At 45.5% G+C, this 21,583-nt stretch overlaps 1 protein-coding gene across 2 annotated transcripts; it reads left to right on the top strand.

Moving 5' to 3' along the window:
• Positions 1 to 1,465: 1,465 nt before the first annotated feature.
• LOC106601830 (tectonin beta-propeller repeat-containing protein 1) lies at positions 1,466 to 21,127 on the top strand. Of its 2 annotated transcripts, none has more exons than XM_045715547.2 (25): positions 1,466 to 1,601; positions 3,067 to 3,299; positions 3,429 to 3,614; positions 3,890 to 4,012; positions 4,303 to 4,425; positions 5,531 to 5,705; positions 6,047 to 6,150; positions 6,284 to 6,385; positions 10,020 to 10,147; positions 10,702 to 11,174; positions 11,942 to 12,045; positions 12,205 to 12,360; positions 12,657 to 12,809; positions 13,259 to 13,416; positions 14,438 to 14,574; positions 15,228 to 15,321; positions 15,437 to 15,533; positions 15,679 to 15,758; positions 15,868 to 15,924; positions 16,000 to 16,174; positions 17,682 to 17,817; positions 19,652 to 19,744; positions 20,030 to 20,136; positions 20,231 to 20,356; positions 20,540 to 21,127. In XM_045715547.2, the coding sequence occupies exons 2-25, from the start codon at positions 3,075 to 3,077 to the stop codon at positions 20,681 to 20,683; spliced, it is 3,456 nt and encodes a 1,151-aa protein (XP_045571503.2). In that variant the 5' UTR covers positions 1,466 to 1,601; positions 3,067 to 3,074; the 3' UTR covers positions 20,684 to 21,127. The 2 variants fall into 2 exon arrangements, with proteins under 2 accessions (XP_045571503.2, XP_082828934.1); XM_082972808.1 differs by lacking the exon at positions 1,466 to 1,601 and adding an exon at positions 1,999 to 2,287.
• The last annotated feature ends 456 nt before the right edge of the window (positions 21,128 to 21,583 follow it).

Raw genomic sequence — 21,583 nt, 5'->3', positions numbered from 1 at the left:
AGTAGGAAAGTGTATATATAGGCTTGCGTTGTTGTTGTTATTATTAGCGGCTTGGGTCTTTTTTTAATATCAAGGAATATTTCCCTTTCTCTGTTCATAGGAGTAACAACATGAATTTGTGCATGAGGCAGAAATAATGCGGTGCGACTCGAGTTTCGCCATCAGCTGGAAGACGGTGTCCCTTTTTGGTCAGTGTCAGTGGAGGAAAGGGAGAGAGGAGGGATGTTGAGAGACGGACCCTCAGTCTGCTGCTCGCTCTCTCCCTCCGCTGAGACTGACCATCAGATGCAGGCATCATCAGCCCAGTAAAATAAAAAGCTAATGATTTAAATGTATCCTCACTCAGCTGTGCCTCACAAGTAATACAACAATGGATCTATTACCGTTGTGATCATATACACTACCTCACATTTTGAAATACATTTTTTTTTTTATGTCCCGAACAACAATGCATTGGCAGGTAAATTCAAGCAAAGCCAGTATGCGGTGATAATGTATTGGTCCTATAGCTTACTGCACAGCCTCATTGCTACAGTACTGTTTTTAATTGGTTAATGTTGCATAGGCTTACATTTTTTGAGTCATGTTAATAAAAAATCAGAGCGGTAGATCTCGGCATGCATTTTGACTCAGGAAGTGATCTTGACTTAGAAAAGGTTGGTTACCACTGCCTTAGCCTTACCACTCAAACGCACCCAGCGCTTCTTAAAGTGGCAATCCATCAAAATATAAACCTCCAGCGCTGTGCTGTAGCAAGAACTTCTCTCTGATTGTATTGGAAAATGTATGCATATTAGGCTATTATTTAAACTTTGTACTAAATTAGACCCACACAACCGTATTGGTTTATCTCACCTAAATCTACTTCTGCACAACAATTATTACATGCTGTATGACCAAATGTAATGTTAGGCATACAGCTCATATTATAATGCTTATGATATTTAGACATAATAGGCATGCCCTATTGAATTAATTGCATGCAGAACGGCAACACTAGGCCTATATCAAGGCTATATAGCCTTCAAATTCAACTCTGGACCTCGACGCCAGTTCCACTGCCCTTTTCTTGTGTTGTCACAATTCCTATTAAGATATTGATATAGCCTCCCAGTTTGATAAAGAGTGTAGCCTAAACCAAAAATAACTATCATGTCACTGTAGTAGATCACTAACAATAACAAATATTGCCCATGGTCTATTTAAAGGCATTAGGCATGGAAATATCGTGATTATGATAAATAATTATTGAGTCAACTAAAACCTACCTACTGTTTAATTATTTACACCTAACTTGTGCGGAATCAATAATTAAGATACCGGTAGTAGGCTATATGTGCGCGTCTCTCCACTTCTCCGTCAAACAGCTGTAGCCGTCGGAAAAATATACAAGCCCACGCAGTTTGTCCAATCAAAAGACGATATTCGGGACACCTGCAGAATGTCAGCCAATCCGAGTAACAGTTCCTCCATTTCCTGTTTGGATTCGGAACGAGACATTATACCTTCAGAATGGGAATAAAAGGCGGATAGAATAGGATAATCGGGTGGATGATTTGGCCCACTAAATGCAGCTAAGCCTACAAGAACGGGGAAAGAGTGTAAGTATGGCTTTTGAACATATATATTGCTGTTGTAACGGAATATTGGATGATGTGTTCGGTGACAGGACGAAAGTGGAGTCTATCAAGTCAGTGACACTTTGCAGGACAGGACTAGATGCATTAAAGTTGTCATCACCTCAAACCACAGTCAGTTGGCCGAAATATTCCTATTTCAATTTTGCTATTGATATTGAATTTCTTTCCAGGCTGGGGCGCCTCAACATGCATGTCAGGTGTCCGGTTTTAAGGCACCTGGGTGTCTGATAACATGACTCGTCTTATCGGTGTCCATTGACAACCGTTGATCGGTTTTAGTTATTCAGGTGTAAGCCGCTCCTTACGCCGTTATTCCTCGGTGCATAGGCCATGAAATACACATAACCGGGCTACTCTAAAATGTTTAAGCAGCCTGCCCACACCGTTAACAGCATATCATTGGGACCGATAACACATCCAATTTTCCCATTCCAGTATTTATAGTGTTAGTGTTCCCATACGGCCATATCTCCACGTTGCAGCGCGTGTTTACCGGAGATGAAGGCGACCACCTGTGGTAATTAGATGTGTAGTGTGTTCCAAACACCTGTGTGTAGGACCAACGGAAGAAGGCCGCGACAAACGTGTTATAACTGAAAAATACTGGAGGCTTCAACTGTGATAAAGCCGTTTAAAACAAGTACACAGTAAGTGTATATTTTGCATTTCTAAAATGTATTTTTGATATGAAAGTAAGTGGCTTTATGTTTCTAGAACCGTATCACAATTGAGTCGATTCACATGGCTGTTTTGGCTGCCAGAGCCAGTCTACCTCCTGAAACGGTAGGCTCGCCTACACTCCTTAAGAGCACATTCTTGGGCTAGTAGGTAGGCTACTGGAAAGAAAAAACTGACTGTAGAAAACAAATCTGCTGACAGCTAAGCCAAAGATGTGTATAACTAACCCAAGATAGACCACAGACTGTCATTTCCAATGGGAACAAATTATTCATAGTGGGCAGAACCAAGCACGAGCTAGCGAGATCCTATTGGCGTTTTCTAGCATGTATTTGCATCTTTCCGTTAGGGAACGCCTACTATGTGAAGCGCAAGTGTGCAATAACTCTACAAAACCTAGTCCACTCTGTTCTTAACATATTTTAGTTTGTGTGAACAGAACTGTTTTCCGATCAAATGTTTAATCAATGAGAAAGTTAGCAGAATGCCTGCCGAAATCCGTCTTCCTCCATCTTCTCCCACTGCCTTGGCTTCCTCACAACACCACATTTGGTGGTGAGTGGAAACACTGACCTCATGCTTCAGATTTATACAACCGGTGAAACATCTGGCTCATTATTCTAACTGTGGCTAATCTAATCCGTCCATTAAGAGGCTAGACAACAGCCAGCACAGAGCAATGTTGTGTTACGGTAATGGCCGGGCCAGTGTGGTGAGAGGATTATAAACTGCCCGTGTTTATCATCAGGCCCCATCATGTCCAGCTCGCTCCTATGGGCAGTGGACGTATACGGGAAGGTGTACAGCCTATCCACCACCAGAGGGCGCTGGGAGCGTGACGAGGACAACCTCCTGGAGCTAAAGCGTGTTACCGCTGGACAGAGGTGCAGCTGGGGAATTGGCTGTGACCACCATGTTTACCTCAATATCGACCCTGGGGAGGTGCCAATTCACTATCGAGAGGAGACCTATGAGAACCAGGTATTGTGATAATGCCATTTCACCTCTGCCAATATTTACTTATTTAAAAATGTGTGTGCGCCTGCATATGCACATGCTTAGTGTCTGTGTGTTCAATTGTACCTTACAAAACTGTTTGTGTGGTTTCAGAGGTGGAACCCAGTGGACGGCTTCACTGACGTGCTGCTGCCCACTGACCGTTGGGCCTGGAGTGACCTCACAGGGGTGACCGCCCAGCCGCTGCACAGCTTCCTGTTGCCCTCAGACAGCTGGGAGTGGGAGGGGGACTGGTACGTTGATCAGGTCTGCGCTGGAGGAGACCCCACTGAACCTGGGGTGAGACACTGGAAGTTGGAACGCCAACTACTGCACAACAAGTCTGGGGTAGCAGGCTTTGAGGTGCTCAATAAAGCTATGGAGTCAAACGGTACCATGTTCCCTAGTGCACTACTTTTGACCAGAGTCCTATAGGTCCTACTCAAAAGTAGTGCACTCTAAAGCCTTGGATTCATTAAAACACACTGCTGTTGATTGAGACGGGCCAACTGCTGACCTCTGAACTCTTTCACTTGTCAGCTTAATTGTGTGTGTGCGTGCATCTGTGTGTTTAGGGCTGGGAGTATGCAGTGGACTTTCCTGCTAACTTCTCCAGAGAGAAGAAGTGGAACTCATGTGTTTGTCGCAGGCGATGGATTAGAGACAGGATATACAAAGCCAGAGGCTCTTGGACCAAGGTACAGTATGGTGGCCCACAACATGACTTGATTTGGTCCTCTTCACCTAATTGTGAGCGTATGTCGTCCACCATTAGTTTCTGTGTGAGATCGTTTTCCGAGCCTGGTCTATTTGTCTTGCCAACTCACGCGTGACAATGGCCATAGAATTTGGGAAGCCAGCACAAACCGTTCTAGGACCAGGCTAGGAGATCCCCACTGAAGGCTACATGCACTCCTGTAGGTATTACAATACCTCCAGTGAATATACTCTTGTTTTAACAGTTCCTCTCCTGACTGAACCCCCTCAGATCCCCTTGGACCACCCCAAGCAGCCCCCTCTCCCCCTCAGTGACATTAGCTGTGGAGGCTGGGAGATGAGCGACCAACCCGGGCGATATCACTTCCTGTGGGGTGTGTCCCAACAAGGACAGGTCAGTGTGGCTGATCCACCACAGGTTCTTCTGCTCTGTTTCCTGTGCCTTAATTCACCTGCATACAAACTGATTCTTCACACACATTGACAATACCTTTCAAATGTAATGTTGTTCACCTTCATGTTTTGTACGAACTCACACACTCAGGCCTGCATATCTTAATCATGATAACCTAAAAACATAACATAGTCTCAAAGTGTTGGCAACTTGGTGCGGTGCCAAATACAGCACGCTAGACCATTGTGCAGTTCAAACATTTGGCCACTAGAGAGCAGCATTACTCCATCCATTGTCAATGCATTGCTTAACTTGGTCTTAGACTCTTCTTCCTCTTTTACATCCAGTCTTGATCTGCTATTCCAGGAATCTCTCAGCATACCATCCTCTATAGGGATAACATGTGAACATATCTTCCATTTACACCACTGTAAATATAATGGACTGAGGTCAACATCAACAAATCTATCACTAGCCACTTTAAACAATGCCACTTTATGTTTCATACTCTACATTACTTATCTCATATGTATATACTGTACCCTTACCATCTACTGCATCTTGCTATGCCGTTCGGCCATCACTCATTCATATATTTTTATGTAAATATTCGTATTCATTCCTTTACACTTGTGTGTGTATAAGGTAGTCGTTATGAAATTGTTAGGTTAGATATTACTGCATGGTCGGAACTAGAAGCACAAGCATTTTGCTACCTCGCATTAACATCTGCTAACCATGTGTATGTGACAAATAAAATTTGATTTGACTTACATCAGTGAATGTGAGACTTTCAAAGCAGTGGTTTTGTAAGTTTGTCGTATGAGGTGCCTATATGCAAATGCTTTGCGTTCCTACCTTCACTTTAATGTGTTTGTCATCTTTTAATTATCATCAAATTATAGTGAAAATCTGCACACAGTAACTGAAATTGCATTTCAACCAGAATGTCTTAACTCTTGCAACCCTGAAGAGTTGAGTTAACCTAAGTCTTGCGTGGTGATGTGGCCACACACTCACGATAGTGTGATAACAACTAAGGCCCAGGGAAAACTGAGTTAAGATCAGTTGAAACTAACCGTGGCGGTGTTGCCTCCTCTCTCAGGTGTGGTTCAGGAGTGGCATCCTGCCACAGGTCCCCGAGGGCCAGTGCTGGGAGGAGGTGGAGGCCCCCAGGGAGGTGGCCCAGATCTCTGCCGGACCAGGGGACTTGCTCTGGGCTGTACTCTGGGACGGACAGCTACTGGTCCGCACAGGCATCTGCCTGGACAGCCCTACAGGTATGGGCTGATATTAGGTCCACACAACCATCTCCTAGTATACTGATGATGTATTTGGCTATGTGTAAGGGATCATGTAGGCAACGACTTGTATGATGTACCAGAGTTGAATGTGAAGCTAGGTCAAATTTGTACTCTTTTGGCATATTTTACGCTTTGGTCCTATACGGCAGGTTTCCTCTAAAACCATTGGTAGTACTAAAGAGATTGTCAAACTTTGCTTCACAAGCTTTTGACTCGGCGTTAGAGAACCCTGTTAGGTCAACTTTCTTTTTGTTTGTCTTTTTATTGATTTTACACAAACAATGACAGTACAAATAGTTTCTCTACTACCCTATCAGGTTCCTCATGGGTGGTGGTGGATTCTCCCCCAGTAAAGGAGGGCGGAACCATCCATGTTGCTGTGGGGGTCAGCGTGGTGTGGGCCATCACTAAGGACTACAAAGTGAGACAACATCCACCCCTTCCTGAACTTGTCTCCTAACCAGGAAGGATACTGCCCCCAGTTGTAGTCTGTAGAGCAGTACAGTAGCCTACCCTACAGAGCAGATCTATAAAGTGTGTGTGTGTGTGTCCAGGTGTGGTTTCGGCGGGGGGTGAACTCCCATAACCCCTGTGGCTCAGGATGGATCAGCATCGGAGGGGAGATGATGATGGTGGATGTGGGACTCAATGACCAGGTGAGACAACACAGGGATTTATATGCATGTAATTTTGTCCTTAACCTTTTAACTGAAATACTGTAGAATTCCATTGCTTCCCAAGAAGCACTGTTCCTACTGGGGAGTACCAATATGGCCGACCGGTGGCTTCAAAGTCTCTCAATGGCCAATACATAGCACCAGCAATCCAGGGTTTATATACATCATTGCACAACACACATCATTGCACAACACACATCAGGACACATTTTTTTTCTGGTATATTTACATAGGTACATTTGTAATGATCAGTATCTTGTTGTCCTATTTTCTAAGACTTGCTGGTTCTCCTCTCTTAATGGAGAGTGCTGGTTAGAACCTTAGAGATGTTTGGTGGGGGGCTCTCATCCTCTCTGACAACTGAGTTCTGATTACAGTACCATTCTCTCATGTCTGTTTGATGATTAAGCATAATTAGATCCTGCACACATACCATTCAAGTCCTTGTATGCCCCTTCACCTCGTCCCCCTTCTTCCCTAGACCAGGTTCTGGCATTCCCAGCCTTGACCGATTCACATTTCCCTGGTGGTGTATTTCTGTACAGGGCTGGGCTGGAGTTGAAGTCAGGGTGGAGGTTGAAGGGGCTGCTGGCCCTGTTTCCCTCTGCTGAGTCTGAGAGGAGTTGCTAGTACAGCAAACTCGCCCCTCTGCCCTCCAGTCTCCATTCTCTCCTCCCTGTCTCCACCCCCTCCTCCTCTCCTCTCCTAGGCTTGGGTGGTATCCAGCTTGTCATAACTTCATACTGACCTTGTCATACCTTTGTAATCCAAAGGTTAGCAATGCTAATAAGTAAATGTAAAATCATGAGCGCATTGCGAACATTTTTATAGTCTCTGACCTAGTATTTGCAGGACAGACATCCCAGCTCAAAGTTATACAAGTAACAAAAAAATGCTACTCAGTTTGCTGTACGCTCAAAACAAATATTAGACAGCAAGGCTCTTGATCCAGGAGGGGATTCTCTGCTGTTACCAAGCAACGCTTGATTTTGGAAGAAGCTAACTAACTACTAAATTAGAAAAACAAATGCACAACTGCAGAGCATTTAGCACAGTGGTCACCAACCAGTTGATCACGATCGACTGGTCGACCTCCAAAGCATTCCTAGTTGATCACCAAACATCTCTGTGAAAAACCCAATGATAAAACCTTGCTTTCCTATGTTTGTATTAGTTTCATGCTGTTGGCGGTAGATGCGCCTGATTCAGCAGCCCTAGTGCCAGGAAGGCAGCGTTCCCATTCTCAACCATTTCATGCGTCTGAAGGTAGAACTCCACCTACCTGGCAGGACCAGAGGGCAAATAAAGTGCACCTGTTGGCCCACCTCTGGCCAATCAGATAACACAGATGACCGTGTCTGCACAGTTTCCTCGCGCCATAGATGGTTAAAAAGAAGCCTGGAACGCACAGCAAAGTTGCTACTGTCAGATTTTAAAACCATGACTAGCGAGAGTCAACAAATACAGAAAGAACTGCTGTTTTTATGAGGAAGTTGTTGTTCAGCACTGTCAACATTTTGTTCAACACTTTTCTATAAGCCATAAAATGTGCATTCTCCCTACTTCCACTCACGCTACAACCAGCACTGCACCTGCAATGAAGGAGTATCGCAAAGTGTTTCCATAAGCTTGCGTTGTTATTATTAGCATCTTGTCTCTTTTAATATCAATAAATATTTCAATTTCTCTGGTCAGGAGTAACAAACTTGGTGCATGAAGCAGAAATAATGCAATGTGATTTAAGTTTCGCTATCAGCTGAAGACTGTCCCCTTTTCTCAGCGGGGAGAGAGAGGCGAGAGTGGAGGGAAAGACCGCTGCCTCTCACCTGACTGACCGTCAAATGAAGGCCATCAGTCCAGTAAAAAAATCAAGCTAATTATTATACTCACTCAGCTGTACCTCACAAGTAATACAACAAATTATCTATTACTAGTGTGATCATATACAGTACCTAACATTTTGAAATGTTAGGTACTGTCTAATTTCAAAATGGTCAGAATTTATTCATTTAACTAGGAAAGTCAGTTAAGAACATTCTTATTTACAATGACGGCCAGGGACAGATTTTTACATTGTCAGCTCAGGGATTCGATCTAGCAACCTTTCGCTTATTAGTCCAACGCTCCACTAGGCTACCTGCCGCCCCAATAACAACATTGGCAGGACAATTCAAGCATAGCCAATCAGCAGATAATGTATTGGGCCTATAGCTTACTGCACAAACCTCATTGCTACAGAACGGTTTTTAATTGGTTAATGTTGGAAAGGCTTACGTTAAGTCATGTTTTAAAAAATAAGGTGATCTTGACTCAAAGGTTGGTGACCACTGATTTAGATGGTTAACTGAATAGTTGTAAGATATCTAGCTGGCAAACTGTTAGTTGTGAATTCCATACATACTGTAACTAGATCACGTGGTTTGTGCTACACAGTAGTGAATAACTCGGGTATTTACTGAAAAATAGCTACAAATATTCAAATGTACTGGGGAAAAAAACCATCAAATAGTTATTGAAAAATAACTGTATTGAAAACCATCCCGGAGTATATACGGTATACTGCCAAAGCCTACCGGAGTATATACGGTTTACTGCCAAAGCCTACCTTCTCCTGTCTTTCGTTTGTCTCCCCTCTCCTACCCCCTCCACTCCTGTCTCCCCCCTCCTCTCTGAAACAGGAGCCTGTCTCCGCTACACTAACCAGGGGCCCCAGCCCAGCCTTATATATCCTTGGCCTATATTCTGGTGCCATATTGGACACAAGCTAATTTGAGTAGGGCAATACATAGCCCATATTTCAGTCCTGTCCCAGAGTTATGGATGCCACTTGTATTAGATGGCACTAGGGTCAAATGGCCTTTTTAAAGTAGCACTTGACAGCAGGCCTTTGGGTCAGTCTATATTGGTTTTTTCTGTATCCATATTGTATTTTTAATATATTATAATGTATTTTTTACTGTAGCCATATTGTATTTTTACTGTATTGTGTTCAACTGTTCTCTGGCATATATCCAACTTGACACTCAACACCTTAGTCTATTGATGCGTTGGTGCATAAATCTAAGTAACACAATAAAATAAAAGTCCCCATCAAAATCCCTCAGTTTATGCAAGAAATATCTGCATGGGCTGCGTCTCATTCCGCCTGTCGTCCTTCCGCATCTGTGGTGGAGCTACAGCTGTGTTTGTCAGACCAGGAGACATGCTGAAAATCGGTCTTCTCGCCAAAACGTCTGTGGCATCCAAACGGTTTGGCCTATAAACCAATATGACCACTCTATAGAAAGGGGAGACTCTCACGAACACGATGGTGTTCTTACAAGTGTCACGGGACTCAATGCTGATGTGACAACTTTTGTCTGTAGCGTCCAAACCGTTTGGGCTACAACCTACTATGACCCCACTGTAGAAAGGAGAGACTCTGATGAACATGGTGTCACGGGACTCATCTAAAGGTAACCCATAGAAATTAATGTAAGGATGGAGGTAGTTTTGTGCCAACAAAAATAGACTTCTAAGAATGAATAGGTAGTCCAGCCACAGTGGTGGGTGTGATGTTTAGGATAACGCTTTGTTTATGAATAAGCCACTATAAATGCTTTATAATTTAAAGGTGTGGGGAGTTGGAGAGGACCGTGGGCTGTACTTCAGGAAGGGTGTCACCCCATCGGAGCCCAGTGGGAGGGGCTGGATACCTGTTTCTGCCCAATGGGGTCACAGCAAAGAGACGGTCCAACCCAGGTCAGTTACATACGGAGTACACACAGAGAATGCTCACTTTCCAGTGTTTTTGCATTGTATTAGATTTCATGTATTTTGTATGTTGACATCTCAAAATAAATATCCATGTAAATGGCAATATCATCTTGTAAATTCCTGGACTCTCCTTCAGTTTCATAAACGGACATGCATTTCAAAGAAGTATACAGCGGTGCTGGCTAGACCAGCCAGATGGTCCATATTGGGTGGACCAGAATGTTTGGGTGGTGATTAGGTGTCCATGTGACACGTCTGGTAATTAGATTTAGCCACAGGTGTTGTATTTATTGCTCAGAACCTGGGGGGTGCCGGTTGGGGAATGCTGGTGTATATGATCTTAAGACTACATTTATGCTTAACAATTACTGTACACAAGACGGAGATGCAGTTTTATTTTGATGTCTGTCATGTTACCAAATGATTTACTGAACTCTTTGGCTGTCACAAACATACTGTATGTGTGTCTTTGTGAGTGCTGCATTTATACTCATATGAGTGTTCCCCCCCCCCCCCCCCTTTCCGTCTCTGTTGTCCAGTGCTGGCTGTGAGTTTGGGGGACAGGTGACCAATGCTTCCCATGGCTCTGTTCTGACCTGCGAGGACTCAGGGGACACAGAGCTCCTCCTCACCACCACCCCAAGGCCACAGGATACCCCTAAAGCCTTCATCCCCACCAGCGACAGCTTCATCTCCAGCCTGGTGGCTGACCGTGAGCCCCTGAGGACCCCCACACCCTCCCCCAAAAAGCCACCCCAGGGGAAGGACGGCGAGGCCACCCCAGCTCCGATGTGCAATGTGGACCTGGAGGCAGCTCAGAGCCCCCAGGGAGAGGCATCTTCTCTAGGCAGGGCAGGGGACATGGGACCCCCCACCTCAGTGGCCACCTACCCCCTGGGTCTGGAGCTCTCTCTGGGTTTAGGGGAGGAGGACGGGCCTGTATGGGCCTGGATCTCTGGCGGAGGCTGCGACGTGGACCATACAGCTCAGATGACCTGGCTCAGGCCTGCAGGTACGGAGGAACACTCACCAGCCTATCAGAGTTTTCAGACCACTACCTAAAGTATGAAACGCACCGAGAATCTCACTGCTGATAGACTGCCGATAGGTACTTATCACAGTGGGAGGCCATTCCTTCTCTTGCTAGAACAAAAGCGGTACCTGCTGCGTGCAGACCCGGTAGTGAACCTACCAATTCTACTTTAGAATCACAATGCTCATCAGTGGTCAACAACTTGACTTTGAGCCAATCAGAGAGCACGAACCCTCATGTGGGAGAGCCAACAAAAAAACGTCCACGGATGAGCCGCTAGCTGACTAGTGGAGGCTGTTCAGCAGGATAAATGTCCCAAGAAAGTAAAACCTGCAATGTTTTGTAGGAGCTCGAGGTGAGACGCCATCCGTCGGCGCAATCTTAGCCTATGTTTAGCTAGCTAGCGAATATGCTAACGCTAGCTAGCTAAACATTTGGCTATGGGCTGGCAGTATGGGATTATGGAGAGTGAATTAAATTATTTATTCGCATCTTGCTAGGTAGTGTGTGTGAACACTTAAAGAGATTGACTGCCGACACTGTTCAGAGGTGCTAAGTTCTGTCGGCAGGTAAATGTTTGACAATACTACCGGTGTGTCTGAGCTCTACCTAACTTTACTTAACTAATTAAATAGGGGATTTCTAGGAGTTTTTCCTGGTGAAGTCACATGGTTAAGGAAAAATCCTTGTCCTGATATCTCTACCAAACTCTTAAATCACTTGTTTATCCTATCTGTGTGCACCAGACCCATGCTCCACTGCCCTGTCCATCGCCCCTGTTGAACCAGAAGCCTCGGCGGCTAGGAAGGCAGAGACCACCACCAGTAAGGAGCCAGCGGAGAGAAGCGCGGTAAGACTTCACGTTCTCAGGTTTAGTCTTGTGACCGACTGTTAATAGTTTAACATCACTGATACTTTTTTTAGGAGTCTGAGTCTGCTGAGGTGGTGCTAGAAGTAGGGACAGTGACTTTTAAATGGAGTTGTCTAATGAACACTGTGTACGGGTCAGTCTGTGTGGGTGAGGAAGGGCAGCATGCGCTGGTGGAGGGACTGGAAGCCCTATCGCTGGGTGGATGTGGGCGTGGCCCTGGAGCAGTCCACCGATGTCAATGGCAAGAGGGATGCCATCTTCTTCATCTACTTCACCCAGTATGACGAGAAGAAGGTGAGGGAGACTCAATGACACTCAAATTCCTTAAACATCCATCCTTCCTCTCTTCTTTGAAGTAATCACTGAATAGAAATGACTGGAGAGGTGAAAGCCATGTTGTGGAGCCAATGTCTTTCTCACCTACAGTATCTCACCTACAGTATCTAAAGAGTAGATACCTACAACTCAGAATATACCGCTATGCTACTGTACTGTTTTGAATTGTGGCATTTATTTCTAGATTGGTTGTCACAGTGGTCAGAATGTATCCACTTTCTCCCTCTCTCCCTCCATTTCTCTATATTTCTCAGTACATCCATGTGTTTATAAGTGATGTGACGGTGCTGGTTCCTGTACTCAAGGAAAACTCCCATCATGCCTTTGCGGTGTACACGTCAGATAACACAAAACAAAGATGGCCGCTGATCCTGGCTACACAGACTGAGAAGGACATGGCTGACTGGGTATGTCTGGAAAGGCCTCCATTCAGATATAAACAGCACACAATGTTTAGAATAGAGACTGGATAGATATTCCAATGCCATTTTATTTGTTTACCTAGGTTGTTTAAAAAAAAATTCAACACATTTTACAACAGCCTTCAAATTAACTTCGCAATTGAAGTAGCCTTGCCAGAGATAAGAGATTAGGGTTGTGTCCCAAATGGCACTCTATGGGCCCTGGTCAGAAGTAGTGCACTACATAGGGAATAGGGTGCCATGTGGGGTACAGCCGCAGTACCTATCATAAGAGAGGATACCAGATACTCTAAAGTTTCACTGTTGTCCACATGCAATGTAAAGCCTTTACCTAAAACCACTTAGTAAATGTAGTCCAGTAATATTACTATTATCCATCTGGACTGTACCATTGGCCATATCTCTGAAGGGGTGTCTTTGTCTTTCCTGTGCAGCTGTCCCTGTTGGCTGGGTGCTGCTGCGAGGCCAGAGGGATCAGGGGAACCCCCTCCCGACAGGCCCTGTGGTCAGTCACCTCCAAGGGGGACGTGATGGTCCACGAGCCCTCTCCCTGTCTGGAGGCCCCGGCACACACCTTGCCCTGTGACACGATGTGAGCTTTACCTCTGCCGACATGCCACGCTCTGAGCTTTACCTCTGCCGACATGCCACGCTCTGAGCTTTACCTCTGCCGACATGCCACGCTCTGAGCTTTACCTCTGCCGACATGCCACGCTCTGAGCTTTACCTCTGCCGACATGCCACGCTCTGAGCTTTACCTCTGCCGACATGCCACGCTCTGAGCTTTACCTCTGCCGACATGCCACGCTCTGAGCTTTACCTCTGCCGACATGCCACGCTCTGAGCTTTACCTCTGCCGACATGCCACGCTCTGAGCTTTACCTCTGCCGACATGCCACGCTCTGAGCTTTACCTCTGCCGACATGCCACGCTCTGAGCTTTACCTCTGCCGACATGCCACGCTCTGAGCTTTACCTCTGCCGACATGCCACGCTCTGAGCTTTACCTCTGCCGACATGCCACACACTTATGTTTCTGTGTCTCCTCTTCACTCAGTTCTCTCCTTTTTTTCATCCTTGCTCTTTTCATCAATGACTTGTCAAGTGCTCTTTCTACCATGCTCCCCTCTAGCGCCCAGTGCAGAGCAGCCCCTTACACACGAGCATGTTCCTCACTGCTTTGAAGCCAACCAACCATGTACCTCTGTTCTTGCACTCATATAGCTAGCACTTGATGTCCACTGTTGTTTGGCTAACATAACTCACCTGACGTCGATCTATTAGCTACTACTAACCTGCTAAAACAATTATCTTCTCTCTGGTAATCTTAAGCATAGTTCTAACTTCTGTCTTATTGCTAACAATTGGTGCTAGTGTCTCTGTCTCTTTTGCTAGATGCTAACCACAGGTGAGAGGTGGCACCTTAATTGAGGATGACGGTCTCACACTAATGGCTGGAACATGATAAGTGGAATGTTAACAAGCACATGGTTTCCATGTGTCTGACACCACTCCATTCCAGATATTACTATGAACCGTCCCCCCCGCAGCCTCCTGTGATGCTAACGCTGTCTGGGCGCTAACCGCTAGCTGTACTGTCTGGTCCTGGTACAGGTTTTGGCTGCAGGTCCCGGGCCACCTGCGCTGTGTAGAGTCTAACAGTCTGGGTGTGGTGTGGGGGATCGGGTATGACGGCACCGCCTGGGTCTACTCTGGTTCGGGCAGCGCTGCTCAGGAAGAGCCCCCTCAGGGTAATAAATTATCCCAAAACTCAGTCTTCCAGGCCACCACAGTCTTGTTGTGTTCATTAGGCACCAAACGGATGAAAACAGACTACCCAGACTTGTCCAATAAACACTTATTTTCAATTTACTTTGCAAAAAAAACCATTTCCCCTTAATGAACATGCCTGTGATGGTTTTCAATCACTTCTTCCATGTAGCTTAAGTCATTCATTAACCTTAATTAAAGATGAAATCCAGCAAACACTGAGTGGTTCTTGAGGACTCGTTGTTCACCCTGCCTTAGACCGTGCCTTTGCTAGTCCACCCTGTAGGCTGCTTTCATCTTTACACTTTAGGCTTCTTTACCTTCATCCTACAGTAGGTTGACCTTAACAAAGATTACAAGTTTTGATTCCATGTGGAAGCTTTTACAAAATAAACAGTTATGGGATATTGGAGTCCTCCTGTTTTAACCTTTGTCATCTTCAACCTGCTTCTACAGCCAAAACAGTCAAATTACAAAGTGTTATAGCTAATGTGTATTAAAATATAACTAACTCCAGGTATAAAGTACTGTATTAGTGAACCTTCCAGCTAGAGAACTAGATAGTCAATGGCCTTATTACTGATGAATAACTTAGACTTATTATAGCAGAGTTGTGCCTTTCCTCTGTTTGTAGGAGACAGGGTTACCCTGCACACACAGACAGATGGAAGGACTGTGTACATCTATGAGAACCAGCGATGGAACCCCATGACCGGATACACAGACAAGTACTACGATCTGCCTCACGTGACTGTTGGCTGGGTTGTAATAATATGTCCTAGACACTTCCTACTGCTCCTCTACAGGTCAGTGTGTGTAATATACACTGTGCCACCCTTGCAGGCTCCTCCCCACAGACCGGTTCCCGTGGAGTGATGACAACGGCTTTACAGAGTGCACCAAGTCCACCACCCACCCACCCTCGCCTCAGTGGAGCTGGGTAGGTAGTTCCTGAACCCCCTACACCCTCAAACCTCTTATTAAAACTAACACAGTTCAATGTCGTATTTAATGGAACTGTGTAGAGTTGTTAATGTTGTTCTCTCACCCTCATCTCAACATGAAACATGCCTCTGCTTTGCCAGGTGACAGAGTGGGCCGTCGACTTCGCTTTCTCAGGAGGGACAGACAAAGAGGGGTGGCAGTATGCAGCAGACTTCCCTGTGTAAGATGCATATGTCCCTTCATATTTGATCAACCCTATATAATGGCGAAGACTTATCTTAGAAAAAGTAAAGTGTGTTGATTGACTGTGTTCTGTGTCTGTCATGTAGGACGTTTCATGGCAACAAGAGCCTGAAGGACTTTGTCAGACGTAGGCGCTGGGTCAGGTATAGTCTCACTCACTCAAACATTTCATTAGGAAGAGGATGATGATGATGATGATGATTCTTCTTTCCACACAGGAAGTGTAAAATCACCCTGACTGCCCCGTGGCAGGAAGTCCCACCCATCCCCCTAAGTGACATCACAGTGTTGCCGTGCCTGGCTCAGAGCAGTATGGAGCAGGTCCCAGTCTGGGGCCTCAGTGACAAGGGGGACGTCCTGTGTCGCCTGGGGGTCACCCCCCAAAACCCTGCGGTGAGGAACATCCCCCAAACCTACAACCTGGGACTTTAACCAAAGACAATCATTACTACATCACAGAATAACATCCTCTTTGCTTGAACAAACATGCTCAATGGTATTCTTCTATATAAGAGTTCAGCACCCTCTTCAGTCTTTTTACAATACATTCTGACCAAACCTCAGCATCCAGCTTTCTCACGTTCCCAATTGAATACGTTATGAGTCTTGGATGTAGACTACAAAAGTATATGGACACCTGCTTGTCCCCCTCTCATTCCAAAATCATGGGCATTAATATGGAGTTGGTTACCCCCCCCCTCCCCTCCGCTGCTATAGCAGCCTCCACTCTTCTGGGAAGGCTTTCCACTAGATGTTGGAATATTGCTGCAGGGACTTGCTTCCATTCAGCCACAAGAGCATTAGTGACGTCGGGTGTCAGGCCTGGCTCGCAGTCTGCGTTTCAATTCATCCCAAAGGTGTTTGATGGAGTTGCGCTCAGGGCTCTGTGCAGGCCAGTCAAGTTCTTCCACCAATTTTTACGAACCATTTCTGAATGGACCTTGCTTTGTGCACTGGAACATTGACATGCTGAAACAGGAAAAGGCATTCCAAAGTTGGAAGCACAGAATTGTCTAGAATGTAATTGTATGCTGTAGGGTTAACATTTCCCATCACTGGAACAAAGGGACATAGCTCGACCCATGGAAAAACAGCCCCAGACCATTATTCCTCCTCCACCAAACTTTATAGTTGGCACTATGCCTTTGGGTAGGCAATGTTCTCCTGGCATCTGCCAAACCCAGATTCGTCCATCAGATTGCCAGATGGTGAAGCATGATTTGTCACTCCAGAGAACGTGTTTCCACTGCTCCAGAGTCCAATGGTAGTGAACTTGACACCATTCCAGCTGATGCTTGGCATTGCGCATGGCTATCTTAGGCTTGTGTGTGGCTGCTCGGCCATGGAAACCCATTCCATGACGCTCCAGACGAACAGATCTTGTGCTGATGTTGCTTCCAGAGGCAGTTTGGAACTTGGTAGTGAGTGTTGCAACCGAGGACAGACGATTTTTACGTGCTTCAGCACTCTGCAGTCCCGCTCTGTGAGCTTGTGTGGCCTACCACTTCGCGGCTGAGCCGTTGTTGCTCCTAGACGTTTCCACTTCACAATAATGGCACTTACAGTTGACCGGGGCAGCACTAGCAGGGCAGACATTTTATGAACTGACTTGTTGGAAAGGTGGCGTCCTATAACAGTGCCACGTTGAAAGCCACTGAGCTCTTCAGTACGGGCCATTCTGTCTTTGTCTATGGAGATTGAGCACACAGCCATGCAATCTTATACACAGGTCAGCAACCAGTGTGGCTTAAATAGCTGAACCCACTAATTTAAATGCCTGTCCACATACTTTTGGCTATATTGACAACTTTTTGTTGCTAATACTGTAAATATGTTTTTATGTTCTATTACATTCTGTGGTGCTGTCCTGTTCATGCTATCTCTGACCATACCATCCCAGGGTTCCTCGTGGCTCCACGTGGGTACTGACCAGCCCTTCAAGTCCATCTCCATCGGGGGAGGTCACCAGGTGTGGGCCATTGCCAGGGACAGAGCTGTGTTCTACAGGGGCTCAGTGTCTGCCAGCAACCCTGCAGGTGAGACCCAAATGCTGGGGAGGTCCTTCTGAGATGCTGTATAGATACGGATGGCCTACAGTGCTCTATGACTGAAATACACAACTACTAATACATTTCTCTTTGTTTCCTAGACACAGATCACTGTAAGGCTAGTACTGGACTAAAGCACACATTATACTCTCATTATACTCCCTCTCCACAGATCACTGTAAGGCTAGTACTGGACTAAAGCACACATTATACTCTCATTATACTCCCTCTCCACAGATCACTGTAAGGCTAGTACTGGACTAAAGCACACATTATACTCTCATTATACTCCCTCTCCACAGATCACTGTAAGGCTAGTACTGGACTAAAGCATACCACTCATTATACTCTCATTATACTCCCTCTCCACAGATCACTGTAAGGCTAGTACTGGACTAAAGCATACCACTCATTATACTCTCATTATACTCCCTCTCCACAGATCACTGTAAGGCTAGTACTGGACTAAAGCATACCACTCATTATACTCCCTCTCCACAGATCACTAAGGCTAGTACTGGACTAAAGCACACATTATACTCCCTCTCCACAGATCACTGTAAGGCTAGTACTGGACTAAAGCACACATTATACTCCCTCTCCACAGATCACTGTAAGGCTAGTACTGGACTAAAGCACACATTATACTCTCATTATACTCCCTCTCCACAGATCACTGTAAGGCTAGTACTGGACTAAAGCACACATTATACTCTCATTATACTCCCTCTCCACAGATCACTGTAAGGCTAGTACTGGACTAAAGCACTCATTATACTCTCATTATACTCCCTCTCCACAGATCACTGTAAGGCTAGTACTGGACTAAAGCACACATTATACTCTCATTATACTCCCTCTCCACAGATCACTGTAAGGCTAGTACTGGACTAAAGCATACCACTCATTATACTCTCATTATACTCCCTCTCCACAGATCACTGTAAGGCTAGTACTGGACTAAAGCACACATTATACTCCCTCTCCACAGATCACTGTAAGGCTAGTACTGGACTAAAGCACACATTATACTCTCATTATACTCCCTCTCCACAGATCACTGTAAGGCTAGTACTGGACTAAAGCATACCACTCATTATACTCTCATTATACTCCCTCTCCACAGATCACTGTAAGGCTAGTACTGGACTAAAGCGTACCACTCATTATACTCTCATTATACTCCCTCTCCACAGATCACTGTAAGGCTAGTACTGGACTAAAGCACTCATTATACTCTCATTATACTCCCTCTCCACAGATCACTGTAAGGCTAGTACTGGACTAAAGCACTCATTATACTCCATTCCAGGTGGTGTCAGAGGAAGGCCCTAAAAATTGCCAAACACTCCAGCCACCCTAGTCATAAACTGTTCTTTCTGCTACCGCACGGCAAGCGGTACTGGAGCTCTAGGTCCAAAAGGCTTCTTAACAGCTTCTACCCCCAAGCCATAAGACCGCTGAACATCTAACCAAATGCCCCCCCCCCCCCCCTTTTGTTTATACTGCTGCTACTCGCTGTTTATTATTTATGCATAGTCACTTTACCCCTACCTACATGTACATATTACATTAACTCGGTACTGGTAACCCTGTATATAGCCTCGTTATTTTATTGCTGCATTGTTGGTTAAGGGCTTGTAAGACAGGTCTACACTTGTTGTATTTGGCGCATGTGACAAAGAAAATGTGATTTGATTTTCAATTGAAAGTACGTTTGAGTCCAGGACTAGGTGTAATCTGTTTCCCATTTCCTGGCCCGTACTGAACCTAATTGTAGTTAGTCAACTAGTTTTAGTTGTTGTTTGTCATTGTCCTGCAGGAGAGTGTTGGTACCACATCCCTTCCCCACCCAAACAGAGCCTCAGACAGCTGTCTGTAGGGAGAACCTCGGTCTACGCCGTGGACGAAAACAGTGAGTAGCCACAACCTGTGGGTCAGCTCTTTCAATGCTTGCTTTGCAGGAGAGCTGCTCTCTGGTAAGTCAATGAAGGACTGTATTTCATTGACAGGGACAGTAAATTAATCAACGTTTGTCCACATCAATGTAAATGTGCCTGGATAAGGAAAATGTATATTTCCAACTGCACTTTCAGCCGTAATCCTTAGATGGATTAATCGACACGCAGGATCAATGTTTCCTAACTAATGGAATATTTAGGAAACTCTCCTGACCGCTGCTCTCCCCTGCTGTGTGTAGGTAACCTGTGGTACAGACAGGGCCTGACTCCCAGCTACCCCCAGGGCTCAGCCTGGGAGCTCATCTCCAACAATGTGACCAAAGTCTCAGTAGGACCTCTAGATCAGGTCAGTACAATGCTTTTTTTTTTGTTGCCAATTTTAGTGGCAAGTAATTTAACTTATTTTATACTTCAATACCTGGTCCTGTGGTGTTGTCCAGGTATGGGTGATAGCAGACTGGGTCCCAGGCTGCCCCAGTGAGCTGTCTGTCCCTGGAGCTGTCTGTCACAGGCTGGGGGTGGGACCTATGCATCCCAAGGGCCAGTCCTGGGACTACGGCATCGGGGTGAGTCATTATTGGTAATGATTTGATGTCTGCTCCAAAGACATTGGCTGTGTCCCAAATGGCACCCTATTTAAATCACTACTTTTTATCATGGGCCAGTCATTGTACAGTATCTGAAATACCTCCATTAAGATGGTAATGGAAGAGATGAAGACATGTAATGCCACGAACACTGTCTTTCAGGGAGGATGGGAGCACATCAGTGTGAGAGGGAACTCCACAGAGGCTCTACGTGCCACCCCGGCCCTTACTGGATCCACCCTCCGTAGCCCACTCCCTGCCAGGTTACCTTTGTCACAGGAGAATGGGAACTCTGTGGGTCTGTAGGGCCCCTACTAACCTGCCCCGTTCTGTCATCTCTACCCACAGCCCTGTGTGTGACTGATTCCATTTCCAACCTTTGTCACATTTTTGCTACAACCCAGCACAAACATGGTACTGTTGGTCTAAATGTGAAGACTGTATTGGTTGGATATTTAAATCACTTAGTGCTAGGCTGAAACATGTTGGCCACCTTTGACCCAGCACTGGAAGTAAGTGCTTCTGTCAGTTTTCATCCAGTCCATTAGTGGCAGGTGCTAGGAGAAGTGGAACAGAGCCTGTGTGTTGGTATGGGACACAGGCTCTGTTCCACTTCTCCTAGCACCAACTGCCTACGCCACTCCCTTGGACCTCCGTGTAGTCTTGCATTCTATGATTTTGTTTTGGTTTTCTCATTTGCCTAGTTGACACACAGTACCTTTTCATCAAGGTCTATGTATGCTTTGGAATTTATTTTTTTGGGCTGTTTGGCCTGCATGATGTTTGCAATGTAGTGGTTGAAGTAGCTTTTTCACCAGAACTAAAAAGATCAATTCTAGTCATAGCTCTGGGCTTCCATGACAAGGATTTTATCACTGTCAATTTACAACCAGATTTTTCCTAAAATGGTAACATCAAGGGTAGTAAATAATACGGACCTGAATGAATAGCATCTATTTGCTGTGTTATGCATAGGACCAGGAGTTCTTTATGCTCAGGTCACATGATCTAGCAGAAGCTCTAGTTATGACGTATCCCTGGTGGATTACTTCAGTATTCCATGCGGATACTGAGGCCGGGATTCAAACAAATGGCACTGTGCCTACATTGCACTACACTTGACGTTTGGCGATTGCATTTTGTAGTGATGTCAGCACACTTCCTTTTGTTTGAATTCCTGTCTGAGTTTGCTGTGGCCTTGACTGT

This window comes from Salmo salar, chromosome 03, assembly GCF_965601325.2.
Source record: "Salmo salar chromosome 03, fSalSal1, whole genome shotgun sequence".
Lineage (NCBI taxonomy): Eukaryota > Metazoa > Chordata > Actinopteri > Salmoniformes > Salmonidae > Salmo > Salmo salar.
The sequence above is the reverse complement of the archived record's forward strand: the minus strand, read 5'-3'. Positions and strand labels throughout refer to the sequence as shown.

Bases quoted from the DNA above. Each gene is read 5' to 3' on its own strand.
- LOC106601830 (XM_045715547.2), top strand. From the start codon at position 3,075: ATGTCCAGCTCGCTCCTATGGGCAGTGGACGTATACGGGAAGGTGTAC. The intron at 12,361-12,656 runs GTGAGGGAGACT...TATATTTCTCAG, and splicing joins CCCAGTATGACGAGAAGAAG to TACATCCATGTGTTTATAAG. The intron at 12,810-13,258 runs GTATGTCTGGAA...TTTCCTGTGCAG, and splicing joins AGAAGGACATGGCTGACTGG to CTGTCCCTGTTGGCTGGGTG.